General features: G+C 48.2%; 1 protein-coding gene across 1 annotated transcript in view; it reads left to right on the top strand.

Annotated features, from left to right (window-relative positions):
- The window catches only part of cps1 (carbamoyl-phosphate synthase 1, mitochondrial), a 170171-nt gene that overhangs the window by 44885 nt on the left and 102711 nt on the right, over window positions 1-22575 (top strand). The window contains exons 10-15 of the mRNA XM_038786419.1: window positions 717-858; window positions 4297-4374; window positions 10180-10278; window positions 13748-13843; window positions 16217-16406; window positions 22369-22526. Of these exons, the coding sequence (XP_038642347.1) occupies window positions 717-858; window positions 4297-4374; window positions 10180-10278; window positions 13748-13843; window positions 16217-16406; window positions 22369-22526 (763 nt within the window). The remainder of the gene's footprint in view (window positions 1-716; window positions 859-4296; window positions 4375-10179; window positions 10279-13747; window positions 13844-16216; window positions 16407-22368; window positions 22527-22575) is intronic.

Here is a 22575-nt window from a genome sequence, read left to right as displayed (position 1 = left end):
TGCTGGAGGGGCAGCATGGTAGCACAGTGGTTAGCACTGTTGCTTCACAGTGCCAGAGTCCCAGGTTGAATTCCCGCTTGGGTCACTGTCTGTACAGAGTCTGCATGCTCTCCCTGTGTCTGCGTGGGATTCCTCTGGGTGCTCCGGTTTCCTCCCACAAGTTCCGAAAGACGTACTTGTTAGGTAATTTGGACATTTTGAATTCTCCCTCTGTGTACTCGAACAGGTGCTGGAGTGTGGCGACGAGGAGATTTTCACAGTAACTTCATTGCAGTGTTAATGTAAGCCTACTTGCGGCAATAATAAAGATTATTATTATTATTATAACCAATCAGGAAATGGGCTGAAACTACCCAAACTGAGCATTCCAACCTCTCTATAAATGAGCAATGGGGTTTGTGCTTTGCTAAAGTGTAATGTGCTCGCTGAGTTTGAATCTTTATCTCTGTTGGCCAAATGTGCAGAGTTTGATACAGTGCCCCTAAGGCACTTGCATAGCTACAGTGGTGAGCGAGGTTACAGCTTATTGTTACACCAGTCAATAATGCTTACCCCACTGGACCAAGGCCAGATAAAGACACTGCTGTTTGGGAACTGAGAAAAGGGAAAAGGTATGAAATGAGGCAGGGAGTGGAAAATAATCCTGAAACTGCATGGATTTGCATATGGATAATCCTACAAATATTCACCTACCAACTCCTGTTTCTCTAACACAGAGGACAGAACCAGCCTGTAGTGAATGTAATGAATGGCCAGGCATTCATCACTGCACAGAATCATGGATTTGCCATCGATAGCACAACTCTACCAGAAGGATGGAAGGCAATGTTTGTAAATGCTAACGATGGCACCAATGAGGTAAGCAGAGATTGAGAAGAAAAAGTATGTAAAAGTGCTCTCATAAGAATAACAAATATTTTTAAATAATAGCTCAAGAAAATACCAAATTTAATGCTGATTCAAGTAGAGATTGGTCTGTCTGTGAGGCAAATGCAGATTGGTCTGTCTGTGGGGCGAGTGATGATTGTTGGTCTCTCTGTCTGATGAATGGCAATCGTCTGTCTGAGGCGGTGGCGAGTGGTCACTCTGTCTGTGGGATGAATGCAGATTGGTCGGTCTGCCTGTCAGGTGATTGGTCAGTTTCAGTTTGGTGAGCGGTGATTGGATGGTCTCACTGTGATGATTGGTTGAAAGATAAAAGCAAATTACTGCGGATGCTGGAATCTGAAACCAAAGAGAAAATGCTGGAAAATCTCAGCAGGTCTGGCAGCATCTGTAGGGAGAGAAAAGAGCTAATGTTTCGAGTCCAGACGACCCTTTGTCAAAGCTAAAAGACAGAGAAAGTGGGAAATATTTATACTGTGGAGTGAGAATGAACATAAGAACTAGGATCGGGAGCAATGAGGGACAAAACTCCATTTGCCTCCTTAATCACCTTCTTAATAAAAGATGAGTCATAGGCACAGAAACCAAGGGAATAGGGTGCTAACAGCCACAGAAACCAGGAGAAAGATCTGTGATTAGTTGAAAGGCGAGTGGTGATTGGTTGGACTGTCTGTGAGAGGAGTGGTGATTGGTTGGTCTGTCTGTGAGGCAGGTGGTGATTGGTCGGGGCTCAAATAGAAATAAATAATGGAGTTGACTTGTGAAATATAATTCAAAGATCACAAACAAAGGGAGGGAATTTTCTATTCACCTGGGCAGAATATACAGCACAATGACCGTAACAGAGTGGTAATGTTACTGGAATGGTACTTGTGAAGGAGCAGGCTTTACTCCGAGGACATGAGTCCAGATCACATTACAGCTGGGGAATTTTAATTTAGTTCACAGATTTGGAGTAAAGTGTCAGTCTAATTAACAATGATCATCAACTACCGGATCTTCATAAAAAAACATCTGGTTCACAAATGCGCTTTAGGGAATGAAGTCTCTTTCCTTACACGTAACTCCAGACCCACACCAATGGAAGACAGTCAGTTATAGTAAACTGCTTCAGGAAATTTCAATAAGGATAAAACCTGGCATTGATTGACCTTGGCACTGGTAATGACAAAGACACACCCTGTTAGTAGATCCTGCAATGTCCTCCTCACAAAGGTATGGAGACTTTTGCTAAAATGTGGAGAGCTGTCCCACAGACTAGTCGAGCAACAGCCTAACATAGGTATACTCACTGAATCGCACCTTTCAGAGGGTGTCCCAGACACCACCATCCCCATCCCAGGACAGACTCACCAGAGATGGTGGCACAGTGGGGAACAGTTGGGAAGGGAGCATTCCTGGGAGTCTGCACTCCCACTGACTCTGAACCCTATGCCTGCAGATCTAGTAGCTGAAGAGCCGGGCTCTGGTTATATACTCCAGGTTGCTCTGCCAAATGGTTGGAGCTTGGGAAGCATTTGTTGCACATGTTGGCGTAGAATGCTCCCCACTATGTGGATGTGCTGAGCTCTGGCATGAAACCTTTCCTGCATGCTAAATTGGCCATTTGAATGCGCTGACAGGCACTTGTTGTGATGGCCTTGTTAGACCAGAAAGGCAGCTTAGTACTGTGGTTACACCTGTGCCAGATTACATTGTTCGGATTTTATTTCATGTTTGTGAAGTTATAGTATTGATGTTGCTCCCTTCATTCTGAAATAAGATTGTTGTATTGCTTCCAAAAAAAGCATGAAACTCCAAAGCAGTAATTAGCTCATGAATTAAGAGTTTAAGGACTATTGTTTTAACAGCCAACTCCAATTACAATTGCAGAACACTCGATAATGACAGCTCCATATTTTTTGGCATTCTCACACAATTTGCACTCTCCTCAGCTACACTGTGCAAACTGGTTGCTAGTTTGCCTGAACATGACTGGATCAAATTACACATTCCAAACAAATTTTTGAGTGTGTATTGTCCTCTAAGGGGCCAGTAAGAAATCTGGTCCAACCACCCATTATTGGAAAGAAACACACCCTCCTGCCCACTCCCCTCCCCCATCACTTCCAGTGTCTCTCAGCTAATTATAATCACACACATCCCAAGATAAAATATTAACACACAGGAATTTTCTGCAATTATACTGGTTCAAGTCAAAAGGTTGGACGTAGCAGAAACCAGTCCAGTTCTGGTTGTTGCTGTTCATTTTCTTGTATCCTCATGGAGACCTGTTCTTGCAAAGCCTTTTTTGGCATCAGCATAAATGACTGTAGAAATAAATAATGATACGATGGTTTGGAAGTTTCAATTTATTATTTGAACGGGTGGACTGTTGAAATAGACACCGACAAACTGGGTTCACGAATGGGCCTGATTTCAGCTGTAACTTCCCAGTTACACGCCCACAGGAACTATCACTTCACTGATAAATCTAGAATTCTAGATTTCACTAGCTTGCGTCGGGATTTAATGTTGTTATGGATGTAGGATTTCACAAGGTGGTCATGTTTTAAAATGGTTCCTCAAACTTAAAATGAGACAAATATTCTGGATAGGGAAGAAGGTGGTCATAATAAACCTGTACATGGAGACAGGCCCATGTGATCTGCTTGTTATGGGAAAAGAAACCAAAAGCAATTCAAAATCAAGTGACAATTTTCACACCTTGGTGTAGAAAAGAGACACCCGATTTTTGTAGAAAGACACAGGCTAGAATTTAATGCCCACTCGTGGTGCTCATTGCAATGGGGAACTAACTCTCAGGTGGTGGTGGGATTTCCAGTCCGGGGTAGGGGGGGGTCCTTAATTCCAGGAAACCCCGCCGCTGGCCACTTAACTGCCTGTTGAGTACTTAATATGGTGGACTTTCCCAACAGAGACGACTGAGGTATCCGCCAGTTGTGCAGTTGTTGCAGCTACTGCGGTGCATAGGAGGAAAAGGTAGTTTTGTGTTAGCAACCAAAAGGCTGCCGATGAGAGCTCATTCTCTGTTTGAAGAGAAGTTAGAACAAAAGTTTTTTTTTGTACTTTTTCGTTCACAGAATGTGGGCTTCGCTAGCTAGGCCTTTTTTATTATCCATCCCTGATTGTCCTACGAAGGTGGAGGTGAGCCAGCTTTGTTAACTACAGCAGTTCATGTGGTGTAGATACACCCATAGGAGACAGAGTGGGGAGAGAGGGGCTATCGAAGGGAAATGTGTGCTGTCTCGGGATTGTTTTTGCTGTTGGTTTATGGGTCTAACATATGAGATGCTGCAAGGACAACAATAAGGAAACTATGGTGCTGGTGCAGGATAGGGTTATTCACGTCATTAACTGGCAATGGGAGACGATTAAATGAAAACAATAAATTTAATTCATTTCTTACAGGGAATCGTACATGACACCAAACCCATTTTTACTGCACAGTTCCATCCTGAGGCAAAGGGAGGGCCAACAGATACTGAAGTAAGTAAAATATGTATTCCAGTGTACATGGTGTGGTTGGAAAGGCAGCTAAAACACCAGTGGGCATTCTGATTATTTAATCCACACCACTTCAAACAACTTCACTCTCTCAGCTTCAACTGAGATAAACACCAAATGCAACAATCCCAGCTTTAGGCCTCAGATCCTGAGGGTAATTTGAGCTGTATAGGTGAACTAGTGGTCTGTCACTGTATAACACTGAGATATAGTACTGGTGGGTACAGGTCTGCCACTGTGTCACACTGGGGTACAGTACTGGTGGGTACAGGTCTGTCACTGTATAACTCTGGGGGTACAGTACTGGTGGGGACAGTCTGTCATTGTATAACACTGGGGGTACAGTACTGGTGGGTGCAGATCTATCACTGTATCACACTGGGGTACAGTACTGGTGGGTACAGATCTATCACTGTATCACACTGGGGTACAGTACTGGTGGGTACAGATCTATCACTGTATAACACTGGGGGTACAGTACTGGTGGGTACAGATCTATCACTGTATCACATTGGGGTACAGTGCTGGTGGGTACAGTCTGTCATTGTATAACACTGGGGGTACAGTACTGGTGGGTACAGATCTATCACTGTATCACACTGGGGTACAGTGCTGCTGGATAGAGGTCTGTTGCTGTATAGCACTGGGGGTTCAGTACTGGCGGGTACAGTTCTAACCCTGAATAACACTGAGGTAAAGTATTGGTGGGTATAGGTCTCACTATACAACACTGCGGTACAGTGCTAGTGGGTACAGGTCTGTGACTGTATAACACTGGGGTACAGTACTATTGGGTACAGGTCTATTCCTGTATAACACTAGAGTACAGTACTGCGGGATTAGGGTCTGTCGTTGTATAACTCTGGGGTACAGTACTGATGGGTACAGATTTGTTACTATATAACATTGGTGTACAGTGCTGGTGGGTAGAGGACTGTCACTGTATAACACTGGGGTACAGTACTGGTGGGTACAGTTCTGTCCCTGAATAACACTGTGGTGGGTACAGGTCTCACTGTATAACACAGGGGTACAGTGCTAGTGGGTACAGGTTTGTCATTGTATCACACTGGGTACAGTACTGGCGGGTACAGGTCTGTCACTGTATAACACTGGTATAAAGTACTGGTGGGTACAGATCTGTCCCTGAATCACACTGGGGTACAGTACTGGTGGGTACAGGTCTGTCCCTGTCTAACATTGGGTACAGTACTGGTGGGTACAGATCTGTCCCTGTATAACACGGTAGCATGGGCAGCACGGTAGCATGGTGGTTAGCGTCAATGCTTCACAGCTCCAGGGTCCCAGGTTCGGTTCCCGGCTGGGTCACTGTCTGTGCGGAGTCTGCACGTCCTCCCCGTGTGTGCGTGGGTTTCCTCCGGGTGCTCCGGTTTCCTCCCACAGTCCAAAGATGTGCGGGTTAGGTGGATTGGCCATGCTAAATTGCCCGTAGTGTCCTAAAAAGTAAGGTTAAGGGGGGGTTGTTGGGTTATGGGTATAGGGTGGATACGTGGGTTTGAGTAGGGTGATCATTGCTCGGCACAACATCGAGGGTCGAAGGGCCTGTTCTGTGCTGTACTGTTCTATGTTCTATGAACACTGGGGTACAGTACTGGTGGGTACAGGTCTGTCACTGTATAACATTCGGGTACAGTACTGGTGTAGACAGGTCAGTCGTTGTATAGCACTGGGATAAAGTACTGGTGGGTACAGATTTGTCCCTGTATAACTCTGGGGTACAGTAATGGTGGGTACAGGTCTGTCTCTGGATAACATTTGGGCAGCACGGAAGCATAGTGATTAGCACAATTGCTTCACAGCACCAGGGTCACAGGTTCGATTCTCGGCTTGGGTCACTGCCTGTGCGGAGTCTGCACGTTCTTCCCGTGTGTGCGTGGGTTTCCTCCGGGTGCTCCGGTTTCCTCCCACAATCCAAAGATGTGCAGGTTAGGTGGATTGGCCATGCTAAATTGCCCTTAGTGTCCAAAATTGGCCGTAGTGTTGGGTGGGGTTGCTGGGTTGTGGGGATAGGGTGGAGGTGTGCGGTTGGGTGGGGTGCTCTTTCCAAGAGCTGGTGCAGACTCGATGGGCCAAATGGCCTCCTTCTGCACATAAATTCTATGTTATGTCAGGTACAGTACTGGTGGGTACAGGTCTGTCCCTGTATAACACTGGGGTACAAAACTGGTGGGTAAAGGTCTGTCACTGCATAACACTGGTCTATAGTACTGGTGGCTACAGGCCTGTCACTATAACACTGGGGTTAAGTATTGGTTGGTACAGGTCTGTCACTGTATAACACTCGGGTACAGTACTGGTGTAGACAGGTCAGTCGTTGTATAGCACTGGGATAGTGTACTGGTGGGTACAGATCTGTCCCTGTATAACACTGGGGTACAATACTGGTGGGTACAGATCTGTCACTGTCTAACACTGGGGTACAGTACTGGTGGGTATAGATCAGTCACTGTATAACACTGGCGTACAGTACTGGTGGGTACAGATCTGTCACTGTATAACACTGGCGTACAGTACTGGTGGGTACAGATCAGTCACTGTATAACACTGGGGTACAATACTGGTGGGTACAGATCTGTCCCTGTATAACACTGGGGTACAATACTGGTGGGTACAGATCTGTCCCTGTATAACACTGGGGTACAGTACTGGTGGGTACAGATCAGTCACTGTATAATACTGGGGTACAGTACTGGTGGGTACAGATCAGTCACTGTATAACACCGGGGTACAGTACTGGTGGTTATAGATCAGTCACTGTCTAACACTGGGGTACAGTACTGGTGGGTACAGATCAGTCACTGTAGAACACCGGGGTACAGTATTGGTGGGTACAGATCAGTCACTGTATAATACTGGGGTACAGTACTGGTGGGTACAGATCAGTCACTGTATAACACCGGGGTACAGTACTGGTGGGTATAGATCAGTCACTGTATAACACCGGGGTACAGTACTGGTGGGTATAGATCAGTCACTGTCTAACACTGGGGTACAGTACTGGTGGGTACAGATCAGTCAGTGTAGAACACCGGGGTACAGTACTAGTGGGTATAGATCAGTCACTGTATAATACTGGGGTACAGTACTGGTGGGTATAGATCAGTCACTGTATAACACCGGGGTACAGTACTGGTGGGTATAGATCAGTCACTGTCTAACACTGGGGTACAGTACTGGTGGGTACAGATCAGTCAGTGTAGAACACCGGGGTACAGTACTAGTGGGTACAGATCAGTCACTGTATAATACTGGGGTACAGTACTGGTGGGTACAGATCAGTCACTGTATAACACCGGGGTACAGTACTGGTGGATACAGATCAGTCACTGTATAATACTGGGGTTCAGTACTTTCCGCAGCCTCTGACAATCAGTCCCTCAGTCTCCCTTTTCCCTCTCTTTCTCCCAAAAACAGGATTGTCCATTGGCTGACGTTGGAATCGGGAAATTTGATTGGTCGGAGAATCGGTTCCAGCGAAATTGTGGGGGGTACAGATTTCACGCCAAATAGCAATTCTCCCGTGCCTTGACAGCCACTCCACACATACAGTAAACGCTCTGGAATATCATTATTCACAACTCCAAGGTCCCAGGTTCGATTCCTGGCTTGGGTCACTGTGCGGAGTCTGCTTGTTCTCCCCGAGTCTGCGTTGTTTTCCTCGAGATGCTCAGGTTACCTCCCACAGTCCAAAGATGTGCAAGTTGGGTGGATTGGCTATGCTAAACCAGTGTGAGCTGGGAATATACTGTTGCCCAGTGTGAGCTGGCAATATACCATTGCCCAGTGTGAGCTGGCAATATACCATTGCCCAGTGTGAGCTGGCAATATATCATTGCCCAGTGTGAGCTGGCAATATACTGTTGCCCAGTGTGAGCTAGGAATATACCATTGCCCAGTGTGAGCTGGCAATATACCATTGCCCAGTGTGAGCTGGCAATATACCATTGCCCAGTGTGAGCTGGCAATATATCATTGCCCAGTGTGAGCTGGCAATATACTGTTGCCCAGTGTGAGCTGGGAATATACCATTGCCCAGTGTGAGCTGGCAATATACCATTGCCCAGTGTGAGCTGGCAATATATCATTGCCCAGTGTGAGCTGGCAATATACTGTTGCCTAGTGTGAGCTGGGAATATACTGTTGTCCAGTGTGAGCTGGGAATATACTGTTGCCCAGTGTGAGCTGGGAATATACTGTTGCCCAGTGTGAGCTGGGAATATACTGTTGCCAAGTGTGAGCTGGGAATATACTGTTGCCCAGTGTGAGCTGGGAATATACTGTTGCCCACGTGAGCTGGCAATATACCATTGCCCAGTGTGAGCTGGCAATATACTGTTGCCCAGTGTGAGCTGGCAATATACTGTTGCCCAGTGTGAGCTGGGAATATACTGTTGCCCAGTGTGAGCTGGGAATATACTGTTGCCAAGTGTGAGCTGGGAATATACTGTTGCCCAGTGTGAGCTGGGAATATACTGTTGCCCACGTGAGCTGGCAATATACTGTTGCCCAGTGTGAGCTGGGAATATACTGTTGCCCAGTGTGAGCTGGCAATATACTGTTGCCCAGTGTGAGCTGGGAATATACTGTTGCCCACGTGAGCTGGCAATATACTGTTGCCCAGTGTGAGCTGGGAATATACCATTGCCCAGTGTTTGTTGGGAGTGCCCAGTGTGTGCTGGGAATATACTGTTGTCCAGTGTGAGCTGGGAATATACTGTTGCCCAGTGTGAGCTGGGAATATACTGTTGCCCACGTGAGCTGGCAATATACTGTTGCCCAGTGTGAGCTGGGAATATACCATTGCCCAGTGTTTGTTGGGAGTGTCCAGTGTGTGCTGGGAATATACAGTTGCCCAGTGTGCGCTGGGAATGTACCGTTGCCCAGTGTGAGCTGGGAATGTACCGTTGCCCAGTGTGTGCTGGGACTGCACCATTGCCCAGTGTGTGTTGGGAATATACCGTTACCCAGTGTGTGCTGGGACTGCACCAGTGCCCAGTGTTTGTTGGGACTGTACCAGTGCCCAGTGTTTGTTGGGAATGCCTAGTCTGTGCTGGGAATGTACCGTTGCCCAGTGTGTGCTGGGAATGTACCGTTGCCCAGTGTGTGCTGGGAATGTACCGTTGCCCAGTGTGTGCTTGGAATGTACCGTTGCCCGGTGTGTGTTGGGAATGTACCGTTGCCCAGTGTGTGTTGGGAATGTATCGTTGCCCAGTGTGTGCTGGGACTGCACCGTTGCCCAGTGTGTGCTGGGAATGTACCGTTACCCAGTGTGTGTTCAGTGCTGTGGCAGATGGTGAATCTGACTTCATTTTATGAAGAGGTCACGACTGGGATTGCAGAGAACCCTCAATGATTGTCGCTGGAGACAGTTAGTGGGGGAAGGTGGGTCCTGGGCCAGTTTTACCAGAGCTATGTGAGCATGAGCTGGCGAGGGTGGTGCTGGAGAGAGGACAAGGGAGGAGCCTGGGTGGTGATGTGAGTGGTGGGGTGGTGAGACTGGGTCGGTTGAGACCTTGGTGGGGGTGGTGTCAGTTGAAGCCTTTGGACTTCCAAGCGGAGAATGCTTGTGGTGTTTTGGGGAATGGGCAGGGGTCTGGGACAAATTGGATCTTTTGAAGAACATGCATGATGGCCGGTATCATTCTGTGAACATGCTCGAGAATATGCTACTTAATAACTGATTGTAATTCGAATTGTGCTGGGTTTGTGGAACTATTTTGCACAGCGTTGAATATTAAAATCACTAACTCACTGTTTCTTTTTCAGTTCTTGTTTGATGCTTTTATTTCGCTAATCAAGAAGGGAAAAGGGACCAGCATTGCCTCGGTTATGCCAAAAGTTCGCCCGCCCCCGGAGAGACTGAAGGTTGGTTTTCCTCAGTTATCTGCACATGAAGTAAACACAGTATTTTCTAATCAGTCCACCTGCCGGCATTCTTCTGTCGTGCTGACTGATCTGTTGGAGGAAAAGACATGACAAAAAAAGCCAGGTTTTATCTTTCTCGCGCTAGTCCCTGATTCATTCTCTGCCTCTCTCTCTGTCCATCCCTTTCTCTCTTATCTCTCATTTCCCTGCAGACCTGGGCCGGGATTCTCCCCTACCCAGCAGGGCGGGGGGTCCCGGCGTAGCGGAGAGGCGCCAACCACTCCGGCGTCGGGCCTCCCCAAAGGTACGGAATTCTCCGCACCTTTAGGGGCTAGGCCCGCGCCGGAGTGGCTCCCGCTCCGCCGATGGCGCCAAAACTGCTGCCAACGACCTTTGGCGCTACGCCGCCCGGCGTCGGGGCTGTCCGAAAGGCCTTCGCCGCTGCGCATGCGCCGGAACGTCAGGGCCACTGGCGTAGGGGGGTTCTCTTCCGCCTCCGCCATGGTGGGGGCCATGGCGGCGGCGGCCAAAAAAGAGTGCGATTCCGCCACCCTGCGGGGGGGGGGGGTCCTCTCCACTATTTGACTCTGCCATCTCAGTGGCTTCTTGAACTGCTGTACCAACTTGATGCAATTGGTTGACTAGATTACTTCCGAGAACAGTTAAGAATCAACCACATTGATCTGTGACTGAAATCCCCAGACCAAGCCAGGATAATGGTTGTGTTCTTTTGACGATTTAAGAGCTTTATTTATTACTGGGTTCTCAAACTTCTCTGGTCAGATTTGAATTTAAATTCTCTGGATTACTAGTTCAGTAATTTAGCTGCTGCACAGAGACTAAAGTCCTCCCAGCTTTTCCACACGATTACTCAAAATGCCAAGGCACTATTTGAAGAGGAGCGGCCCTGCTCAGTACTGTCCTTTATCAACACTTCCCAACTGGCTTTCACCCCATTTCTAGTTTATCAGATGTTTCACGTGCAAAAAAAGCGGTGTGCTCCGTTATAAAACTCTTTTTCTTTTGATAATTCATTCCTGGGATGTGGGCTTTGCTGGCTAGGGCAGCATCCCCAATTGCACCTGAGAAGGTAGTGGTGAGCTGCCTTTTTGAGCCACAGCAGTCCCTGTGGTGTAGGTACACCCACTGTGCTGTTAGGGAGGGAGTTCCCAGATTTTGACCCCGGACAGTGAAGGAACATCCAAGACAGGATGGTGAATGACTTGGAGAAGGAACTTGAAGGTTCCTGTTCCTGTTCTTGGAGGTCAGGGATTTGGAATATGCAATGAAGAGGTTTTGTTAAGGTTTCTGCTGTGCATCTTGTAGATGGTCCACAAGCTGCCACTGGGTGGAGGGAGTGAACATTGAAGATGGTGCATGGGGTGCCAATGGCGCAGGCTACTTTGTCCAGCATGATATTGAGCTTCTTGAGTGTTGTTGGAGCTGCACTCATCCAGGCAAGTGGGGAGTATTGCATCACACTCCTGACTTGTGCCTTGTAGATGATGGACAAGCTTTGGAGAGCCAGGAAGTTAATTATTCACCACAGAATTCTCAGACTCTGATCTGCTCTTGCAGTCATAGATTATATGACTAATCCAGTTTTCATTGATTGAAGCGCTACTGACCACCAAAAAGATGTTTGTGTTGTACAGGGCTTTTAATAGACCCATCTGGAATAACCACGTTCAATTTTGGACACCATGGGTGAGATTCTCTGTTTGCCCAGCCCCATGCTTCTTGGTGATGTGCCGTTTGCTGGTGGGGGGATTCTCCAGTATTGCCACTTGTCAATGGGATTTCCCATGAAAACCACCCCACGGTGCTGGGAAACTCGCGGGTGGGGGTGTGCTGCTGGTGGGAACAGAAAATTGCCAACAACCAGAGAATTCTGGCCAGTGCATGCAATTCTTCCGGCTGGAAACGGGGTGTGATTCCGATTGCAATCCATCCACACTTGAAAATTCATTGGAGGATTTGAATTTTGCATCAGCACTGAGACGGACGAGCCTAAACAGCCTGCGAAGCCCCCGCCAAGCCTCGCTGCACCGAGAGGGCACCCTAATCTCAAAGTGACAGAAAAGAGCCCCACCCCCAACATTGCTGGCATCAGAGCTTCAGTACCCCACCCCCCCCCCCCCGGTTATTGCTGGTGTCAGTACCAGGGCCCACCCCATGCCCGGCTATGGAGTGGCCAGCTGCTCCTCCCCTCATGCCCAACCAATTTCAGGCAATGCCTCTTTATGCCCTTTCTCCTTTTCATGCCTTTTCATGCCCCACCTCTTGGCTTTGCCAAATTGACACTGTTCCCTGGTACCATTGGTAGTGGTTCCCGTACCAGACTCCCCGGACAGGCGCCGGAATGTGGCGACTAGGGGCTTTTCACAGTAACTTCATTGAAGGATACTCGTGACAATAAGCGATTTTCATTTCATTTCATTTAGTGCCAACCAGGCACTGCCAGTGTGCCAGAGGCTATATCCCGAGCACCTAGTGTCTCCAATTGCCTCTGAGCCCCCCTACATGGTATTCACAACTGGTCTCCGGTGATGGCGACCAGCACTCATTCCCGCTGTTTCAGCTTCACCGGCGGAAGGGGAAATCCCGCGAGCAGGGAGAATCCGGCTTTATTATGATGAACTATATGTCAATGCTTATTTAAGTACGCTCATCTGGTTCATGCGCAGCGAGGGAGTATGGCGTCCTATTCAGCACCGAGCATGAACTCTTTTTAGAGGCTCTCCTACTATTCTACTGGAACTGAGGGATGTGCACTGGGGGCAACGGGGCAGAGAATGACCCCCTATCTTTCGGGGACGAGGTATTCCCCTGGAGGGGGCTGCAGTGCAGATTTGGTAGAATGGTACTGGGGCAAAAATAGTTAAATAATAGTTAAATTGGTTAGCACTGCTGCCTCATCCGGGTTCAATCCTGGCCCTTAATTGGGAAAAATAAAAAAAAGTTAAATTATCAGAACCGGTTTCATAGCTTAGCATTATATTTCTTTAATATCGAAGTGTGATGTTAAAATCATGAAAGGATTTGATGGGGGAGATAGAGAGAAACTAATTTCTCTGATGGGTAGCCCACGAGAAGGGGGAATAACTGTAAATTAGAGCTTTGCTATTCAGGTTGATGTCAGGAAGCATCTCTACAAAAAACGATGGTGGAAATCTGGAAATCTCTTCCCCGTTAAAAATACAGATTTGCCAATTAGTCCAAAGATGCACAGGCTAGGTGATTGGCTTTGTTGAATTGCCCCTTAGTGTCCCAACGTTAGGTGGGGTTACGGGTTTGCAAGGGAGTGGGCCGAGGTAGCGTGCTCTTTCAGAGGGACAGTGCAGACTCGATGGGCCGAATTACCTCCTTCTGCACTGCAGGAATTCTATGATTCTAAATGGTGGTTGAGGGTCTGCATGGCCTCTGGAGATTACTACATTCCTTCATAATGTTCTTCTGCTGTTTTCAGGTTTCAAAGGTTCTAGTCTTGGGATCCGGAGGCCTTTCGATTGGCCAGGCTGGAGAGTTTGATTACTCCGGGTCACAGGCAATCAAAGCATTAAAGGTGAGTTCTCATTTTGTGTGTTCTGGCTTTCTCTCTGTCTGTCTGACAGACATCCAAGATCCTCCAATGTCCTGTCCCAAGAACCTTTCTCATAGCATCGTTCATTGGCTATTTGTGCTTGGCGCTCATCACACACACACACACTCACACACAACCTAAGACACCATCCCACGAGGGGAGCATGAACTTGCATGGGCCAGATTCCCTCCAGTATCCCATCCTCCCAAACTGGAAGCAATCATCTCAGTGATGGGCAACATAGGCCACTGAGTGGGCTGTATGAATTGCCCTCCTTCATCTCAGTGGGCTGCAAGACTTAAATCGGGCTTATTCACTAACCATTACCCCATGAAGAAGATTAAATACATTTAATACACGTCAAATATTTCATAATGAGTTACAAAAGTGCTCAATCATTTAAATATTGTCATCAACTTCAAATGTTAAAAACAAAATGAATATTTATGCTTGACTGGTCGCAGGGGCAGTATACGGCTCTCACAGCCAATGTTGTGAGCAATCAACATGCATTTCACTTCACTTACCCTTGTTTTACACGCATATCACTTTAGTCACACCAGTAGGATACAACTGCCTGGACAGAAATCAAGGGAATGTGGTGTCCCTGTCGTGGACAGCAGTCAGTCAACAAAATGTCTCGTGGGCCGCACTCAGAATGGGCCATATGTGGCCCCCGGGCCGTAGGTTGCCCACCACTAAATGATATGGTGAGTAAGGTTAGGACTCGGAAGATGGGCAAGGGGGAGAAAGTCCACCTCTTCCCCAATGAAGGGCTACAGAATTGCCACTTTGGGGCCCTTTTGTGTCCAGCCTTAACGTTAGGCTGTCAGGTGAATTATGGATCCGGCGGGCAGTGTGGGGGGAGGGGTAAAGTAAAATGACCAAACCTACATCTTGAAAGGGAAGAAAATGAGGGGGAGGCCTCCATCAGAGATTCCTTCTGACTGGGGTCACCATCCACTCACCATCCGCTCAAGGCCCAGAGATCTCCGGACTCCAACTCCCCTCTCGTGAATCACCAGGCTTCCCATACCCTTCCCTCCCTGGGATTGATGCCACTTTCCTACTCTCCTGCTCTCTGCACTTAGTTCCAAGCATGTTGCTGCAGTGCCTCATCCGGCCACTGCAGGGCAGTGCCTAGAGGGGCTGAAGGACTGCCTACTAATTTGATTGGCCAGAAGTTCTCCATGGCAGGTCTTCAGCCTACCTGTGAATGGAAGACCCACCTTCTGCCAATCAACTTCTCCACCTCCAGCCTCTCTAGGGCCTTCCCCACCTGGGCCTTCCTGACCTATTCCCAATTGCTGGACCCTTGCTGCTACCATACTGTTTTCCTTCCCTCCACTTTTACTCACTGCCTCTCAACTCGTTCCGCCATCTTGGCCCTGTGACCCTTCAGTGGCTGGTGCCTGTACACGAAGGTGTGCTCTGAATCAAAGGTGCAGCCAATCAGCTTCACAATATTCATTGCTTGTCCAATCGCAGACTGATTCTTTTGCACGTTTTATGCTGATAGGTTTGCTGATAAGCCTATCAGCTGGAAATACGGGAGAGATTCAGTCTCTGATTGGGCAAGCTGATGCTTGCAGATCTTTCAGTCAGTTTCACTGTAATTTTTAGAATGAGTCCATGGGCTGGACACAGAGGCTTCAGAGGCAGGCTTGTAGCCTTTGGGTTGCGGTTTGGACAAACCTGCTCCGCGCTGCCCCATCAAACCCTCCAGGATATACACATCACCAGTTAGATACAGAGTAAAGTTCCGTCTACGCTGCCCCATCAGAAACTCCCAGGACAGATATAGCACGGGGTGAGATACAGAGTAACATTTCTCTACAATGCCTCATCAAACACTCCCAGGACAGGTAAAGCACGGGGTTAGATACGGAGTAAAGTTCCCTCTACATTGTCCTCATCAAACTCTCCCAGGGCAGGTTCAGCATGGGATTAGATACAGAGTAAAGTTCCCTCGACAATGCCCCATCAAACACTCCCAGGACAGGCACAGCACGAGTTTGATACAGAGTAAAGTTCCCTCGACAATGCCCCATCAAACACTCCCAGGACAGGCACAGCACGAGTTCGATACAGTGTAAAGTTTCCTCCACACTGTGCTGATTAAACAGTCCTCGTGTACAGATGGAATAACTGGGCTAACAGTCAGGGAGCAGCAGCCTGTGTCGGGGATAATTAGTGTTGACTGTCTAATCGAGCCAGTGTAATTGTGTGCTGTGGATTATTATTCCCTTTCCCGTTATAGGAGTGTGTATTAAAGTTTTGAAAGATTAATACATTCGTCCATGCTGAATGTATTATGTAATGGTTTATTTATTTTTGTTTATTTTTCTCTTTTAGGAAGAAAACATAAAAACGGTGTTAATGAACCCAAACATCGCATCAGTGCAGACAAATGAGGTGGGAACTAAGCAAGCAGACACAGTTTATTTCTTACCTGTCACCCCAGAGTTTGTGACTGATATTATTGAAACGGAAAAGCCTGATGGGATACTGCTGTCAATGGGAGGGCAGACTGCCTTGAACTGCGGTGAGTGATTTACAGCATTGGTACTGTTCTTCATTAAAGTATGCCTTATTTTTTAGGCACTTTCCCCCTCACCTATCCAAAGTTTGACTCGTTGCACATTTACAGCCTCTGCTATCTGGTCCAACTGGCTACTCTATATTTGTGAGTGTGACACTGTGACATATCAGCAGAGTGCTTGACCATGAAGGGCTCCATGTTGTTCACCCAATGTTTTCGTGCACACTAGCAATTCTAGCCATGGCCACTGTGTAATGATGAGTAGCAGGTAGATTGTCCCAGGGTGATTAGTATAGGAACTGCTGCCCGTTCAGGTCAGTTGTCTCAATACAATTTCACTATTTAATTGAATCCAATAGTCACCTGGCAATGTAAAAATTGTGCTGGACAATTTTGAGGTCTATTTGTATTGGAGAGACTGATTCCATCTGGATTGTGTCAGCAAATGTTTTAACTTTCAGAAATCTCTGCACTGAATGTCGTTTACAAATAGACAGTTGTCTATTTGGGGATATCTAGGGATGGGAGCTGGTCATGCGCTTGTCCACCATTCTGTAAGATCATGGCTAATCTGTGACCGGACCGCTTTTGTTCAATTACGTTTAATATCTTTGAATAACAGAAATCTATCAGTCGAAGATCTAAAAGTTAGAATTGATCTTGCATCAATTGCTGTTTGTGGAAGTGAATTCCAACTTTTCCCATCCTTTTTGTGGAAGTGTTTTCCAATATCAATCCTAGTTTGATTTGTGACCCCCAACCCTAGACTCCTGTCCAATGGGAATATTTTCGCTCTATCTACGAAATCTGTTCCCCTTACCATTGATATTTAGCAGGTCAGGCAACCTATGTGGAGAGAGAAATAGAATTTACAGGGTCTGTTTTGAGTGTGTACAACAGGGTTTTCTTGGTGCCGGCAGTGCCGGGGACAATCCCGGTAACAAACGGGATTCTTTTTTGCCTTTGGCATTGGTGAGGAACGCTCCACTGAGGCCATGCATACACCTCACTTCCTGCATGACGAGATCTGGATACAATTATTAAATGCCGCCCCGGGCTTCGTCACAACGACAGCTTGCTAAATTCTCATGTCAGTGCATTGTCAATTGGCATTAACATGGCAGTGCCAATATGCCCTGGAGGGTATTTTTCACTTACCCACAAGTTGTGTCTGACAACCAAGTTTTGGTGCAGCATGTAGCAGAGCGGCCGCCTGTGTTGGAGCTCCCATCGGAGGTGGTAACTTTGGCTCTACACGTATGACCAGCATGGAAATTGATCCCGACAGTTTTTAAACCTGATCAGCGGAATTCTCCTTTGAGAGACTAGGTGCTGATGCTGGGACTGAATTGTGAGTGTTCTATGTTGATGAAAGCGGTGCCAGTCCCGGAGTGATTCAGGTCCTATTAATCGGCTAACACCGGCGCTACATAGAACTCATCAATTCCAATGCATGCCGACCCTCATTCTAGCCAAGATGATGCACTGGTTGGGCTGGAGCATGCCTATCCCGTTAATGGGTTGGCTATGGCCAGAGGGTACCTAGGGGAGTGGCCTGGAGGGGCATCCATTCAACCCGTGGCGCTAAGTTCACTGTGGACACTCAGCGGCGTGTGCAGCCGGATTACTGCCTTGCAGGCTGCTGCAATAATGGCCCATGCCAGTCCACCATGGCCCTATGTTCCCCTCCTGGCCACCGCCCCCAATGTTCCCCTGGCTCCGTCAGATGCCCGCTCGGCCAGCGACGAACTGTCAGAACATTATAGCGATGTTGGGCACTTTTCGTATCTCCTCTCCTTCAGCGACCACGGTGCCTGTGTCCTGATTTGAAATACCACAGGTGAATCTCGCTGTCGGTACTTCCTCCTGGCGGAGGCAGAGCATTGCGAAAGGCCCGGAAATGCCAATTTGGGCCCATTAATGATATGCCAATGGCATTTACTATACCATTTGCATGCCCACGTCGGCGTGCAATGTAGAACGTATTTACGCTGATGACGAGGGACTGGAGCACGGCATTCCGTCTGCCGCCCGGCAACAACCTTGATTTCCAGCTGACGCTGAATTCTCTACCCGATCGTATTTCATGTATTTTACTTCAGTAAAGCCTTTGACCACGTCCCTCATGGCAGACTGGTACAAAAGGTGAAGTCACATGGGATTAGAGGTGAGCTGGCAAAATGGATACAGAACTGGCTCAGTCATAGAAGACTGGATGGAAGACAATGGAAGGGTGCTTTTCTGATTGAAGGGCTGTGACGAGTGGTGTTCCGCAAGGATCAGTGCTGGGATCTTTGCTGTTCGTAGTTTATATAAATGATTTGGAGGAAAATGTAATTGGTCTGATTAGTAAGTTTGCAGACATCACAAAGGTTGCTGGAATTGCGGATAGTGATGAGGACGGTCAGAGGATACAGCAGGATTTAGATCGTTTGGAGACTTGGGCGGCGAGATGGCAGATGGAGTTTAATCCGGACAAATGTGAGGGAATGCATTTTGGAGGGTCTAATACAGGTAGGGAATATATGTGAATGGTAGAACCCTCAAGAGTATTGACAGTCAGAGAGATCTTGGTGTTCAGGTCCACAGATCACTGAAGGTGGCAACACAGGTGGAGTAGGTAGTCAAGAAGGCATATGGCATGCTTGCCTTCATTGGCCAGGGCATTGAGTATAAAAATTAGCAAGTCATGTTGCAGCTGTATAGAACCTTATTTAGGCCACACTTGGAGTATAGTGTTCAGTTCTGGTCGCCACACTACCAGAAAGATGTGGAGGCTTTAGAGAGGTGCAGAAGAGATTTACCAGGATGTTGCTTGGTATGGAGGGCATTAGCTATGAGGAGAGGTTGAATAAATTAGGTTTGTTCTCACTGGAACGAAGGAGGTTGAGGAGCGACCTGATAGAGGTCTATAAAATTCTAAGGAGCATAGACAGAGTGGATAGTCAGAGACTTTTTCCCAGGGTAGAGGGGTCAATTACTACGGGGCATAGGTTTAAGGTGCGAGGGGCAAGGTTTAGAGGAGATGTACGAGGTAAGTTTTTTACACAGAGGGTAGCGGGTGCCTGGAACCTGCTGCCGGAGCAGGTGGTGGAAACAGGGACGATAGTGACATTTAAGGGGCATCTTGACAAATACATGAATAGGATGGGAATAGAGGGATATGGACCCCGGCAGAGTAGAAGATTTTAGTTCAGATGGGCAGCATGGTCGGCACAGGCTTGGCCGGCCGAAGGGCCTGTTCCTGTGCTGTACTTTTCTTTGTTTTGTTCTTTGATACCAGCGTCGCTGGACGGAGAATCCCACCTGATGTCTTGGGTTTCCCACAGCAAGGTGATGCAAATAAGTGCTGATCCAGGTAACCAAAAAAGCAAGAAACAGCTTCAAAGGCGGAGGTTTTGTGTACCCGGGGAGGGGGGGACCAAAATGGCGGCAGAGGTAATCTCTGTGCCGGGGCCGATCCCTTAACACTCTGGTTGTGGAGCTGCAGAAACTGCGGTGTGAGGTTTCTGGAGATCACGAGAAAGTGATTGAAGTGGCAATTTCTTCAATCAGAGGAGCTCTGCGTAAGGTGGACGAGGTGGTGAAGCAGCAGAGCTGCAGGAGGTAGGAGTTGCTCTGTTGAGACAGAGCAACCGGATTGTCAGTTTGGAAGTAGAAATGGCGAAGATGGTAACCGATATTAAGGGCGAGATTCTCCCAAAACGGGAGAAATCGTAAAGCTGCCGTAAAACCCGGGCGGGTTTTACGGCAGCGCGCCCCTTCCCGACCGGGGACCGATTCTGGTCCCCGGTCGGGGCTAGCAGCCCGACGCCGTAGGCTCCGGCAAGACGGGCTTAACGAAAATCGTTAAGCCCGCTTGCCGGAGTTAGCGCCGACTGACGCGTCATATGACGTCAGCCGCGCACGCGCAGTTTGGAAGGCTCCAACCCGCGCATGCGCGGGTGACGTCATCGCGGTTTGCGCGAAACCCGCGCATGCGCGGGCCGGGTTGCCCCTCAGCCGCCCCGCGAATGGATACTGCGGGGCGGCGGAAGGACAAGTAGTGCGCGGGCATCGGGCCCGCTGCCCGCGATCGGTGGGCACCGATCGCGGGCCCATGGCACCCTTGGCACGGCTGTGGTACGGCCGTGCCAATCGGTGCCATGGTTATTAATAGCAAGTTTGTGACGCCGTTTTTACGAACGGCAAGACCAGGTGTGTTTGCCGTTCGTAAAAACGGCGGAAAGGGCTGGGACTTCGGCCCATCTAACAGCTGAGAATCGCTGCCGGCCGTAAAAAAACGGCGGCAGCGATTCGGGTCGGGACTTCGGCGGGGGGGGGGGGGGGGGGGGGGGGGGAGAATAGCGGGAGGGCGGCAGAAATGTTGGGAAGGCCCTCCCGCTATTCTCCCACCCGTCGTGGGGGGCGGAGAATTTCGCCCTAAGGGTTTGAGGAATAGGATAGACGACCTAAAGTTGGTCGAGAAGACAGAATTTGAGGGTGATTGGATTGCCAGAGGGTTGGAGGTCTCAAACCCGACGGAATTCGTGGTACAGTTGCTCTGGAAGACGGTGGGGGTGGAGGTAATGGCGGCCCCTCCTGAGCTGTATCGAGCCCACAGATCACAAAGGCAGAGGCCTCGGGCTGGGGCGCCAACTCAAGCATTTGTGGTCTGGTTCTATAGTTACCAGGAAGAGGAAAAAAATCCTAAGATGGGGAGAAGAACATTGGAGGAGCAGTTGGGAAGACCACGGTTTGCAAATGTATCAAGATGTCTGTCCGGAACTTGCCAGGAGGCGCGCAACTTTTAAGCAGGCTAAGATGACACCTGTCATGTTCGGTTTGACATGATTTACCCCGCACATCTTTGGGTGACCTATGAGAATGAATGCTGTTACTTCGAGACTCCAGAGGAAGATGAGGCATTCGTCCATATAAAAAGAATTGCGGTTGAAATAATTGTATTTGTTACAAATTGAAAGAAATATGTTTGGAGAAGATGAGAGGGTTGTTGGAATTTCTGTTCGTAGGTTCAATTTTTTTTTTGTAGACAAAAAGAATAATCAACAGAGAACATTGACAAATGGCACATCGACAAACAGTGATTGGTTACAGTGCGGAACAAGGGGCCAAACAAAGAAAATACATGAGCAAGAGCAGCATAGGACATCGTGAATAGTGCTCTTACCAGGAACAGATCAGTCCGAGGGGGAGTCGTTGAGGAGTCTAGTAGCTCTGTGGAAGAAGCTGTTCCTATGTCTGGATGTGCAGGTCTTCAGACTTCTGCACCTTCTGCCTGATGGAAGGGTCTGGAAGAGGGTAAAGCCTGGGTGCGAGGGGTCCTTGATAATGCTGTCTGCCTTCCTGAGGCAGCAGGAGGTGTATACAGAATCAATGTGGGGGTGGCAAGCTTGTGTGATACGTTGGGTTGAGTTCGCCACACTCTGCAGCTTCTTGCGATCTTGGACCATTAATTCTTAATGTTTGAAGAGGTGGGGCTGTCTGTTGCTTTATATGAATTGGATGGGGGTTGTTTACTGTTATTGTTGCTCACATTTGGAATTTTAAAATCGTTTTGGGCTAGTAGGGCTGGTTTGGTACTTGGGAATTTTTGTGGTTATTAAAGGTTCTCTGTCTGGGGGCTACCCGCTGGCTAGATTAATTAGTTAACGGAAGAGAAGACACAGAGTTATGTGCGGTTTATAGAAGGGGGTGGAGGTTCATTTAGTTTGAGCTCCGGGGTGATAATTTTTAGCTCAGGTGTTCAAACCCCACACAGGCAGCAGTCACCCAATGTCGGAATTGAACCCAGGTCTCTGGTGCTGTGAGGTAGCACTGCCAATCACTGTGTCACCGTGCTGCCCTAATTCCCTGTTGCACCTTCGTGTTCGCTTTCAGTGAGTCATGAAGAAGGACACTTGAGGTTCTTTTGCATATCAACACGCCCTGATTTCTGACCACGGCTCTGTTTTGTCTATGGCAGGTGTCGAGCTGCATAAGCAAGGAGTACTGGAAAAATACGGTGTTCAAGTTCTGGGAACCCCTGTCAGCTCCATCATGGCTACAGAAGATAGACAGCTGTTTGCGGACAAACTTTTGGAAATCAATGAAAAAATAGCTCCGAGCTTCGCAGTAGAGACGGTGAGACACGGGCAGAAATGTTGCTCCACATTTGCTTTTGCTCCCTTAT

Source organism: Scyliorhinus canicula, chromosome 2 (assembly GCF_902713615.1).
Source record: "Scyliorhinus canicula chromosome 2, sScyCan1.1, whole genome shotgun sequence".
Lineage (NCBI taxonomy): Eukaryota > Metazoa > Chordata > Chondrichthyes > Carcharhiniformes > Scyliorhinidae > Scyliorhinus > Scyliorhinus canicula.
This window is presented reverse-complemented; position numbering and strand designations above follow the sequence as displayed.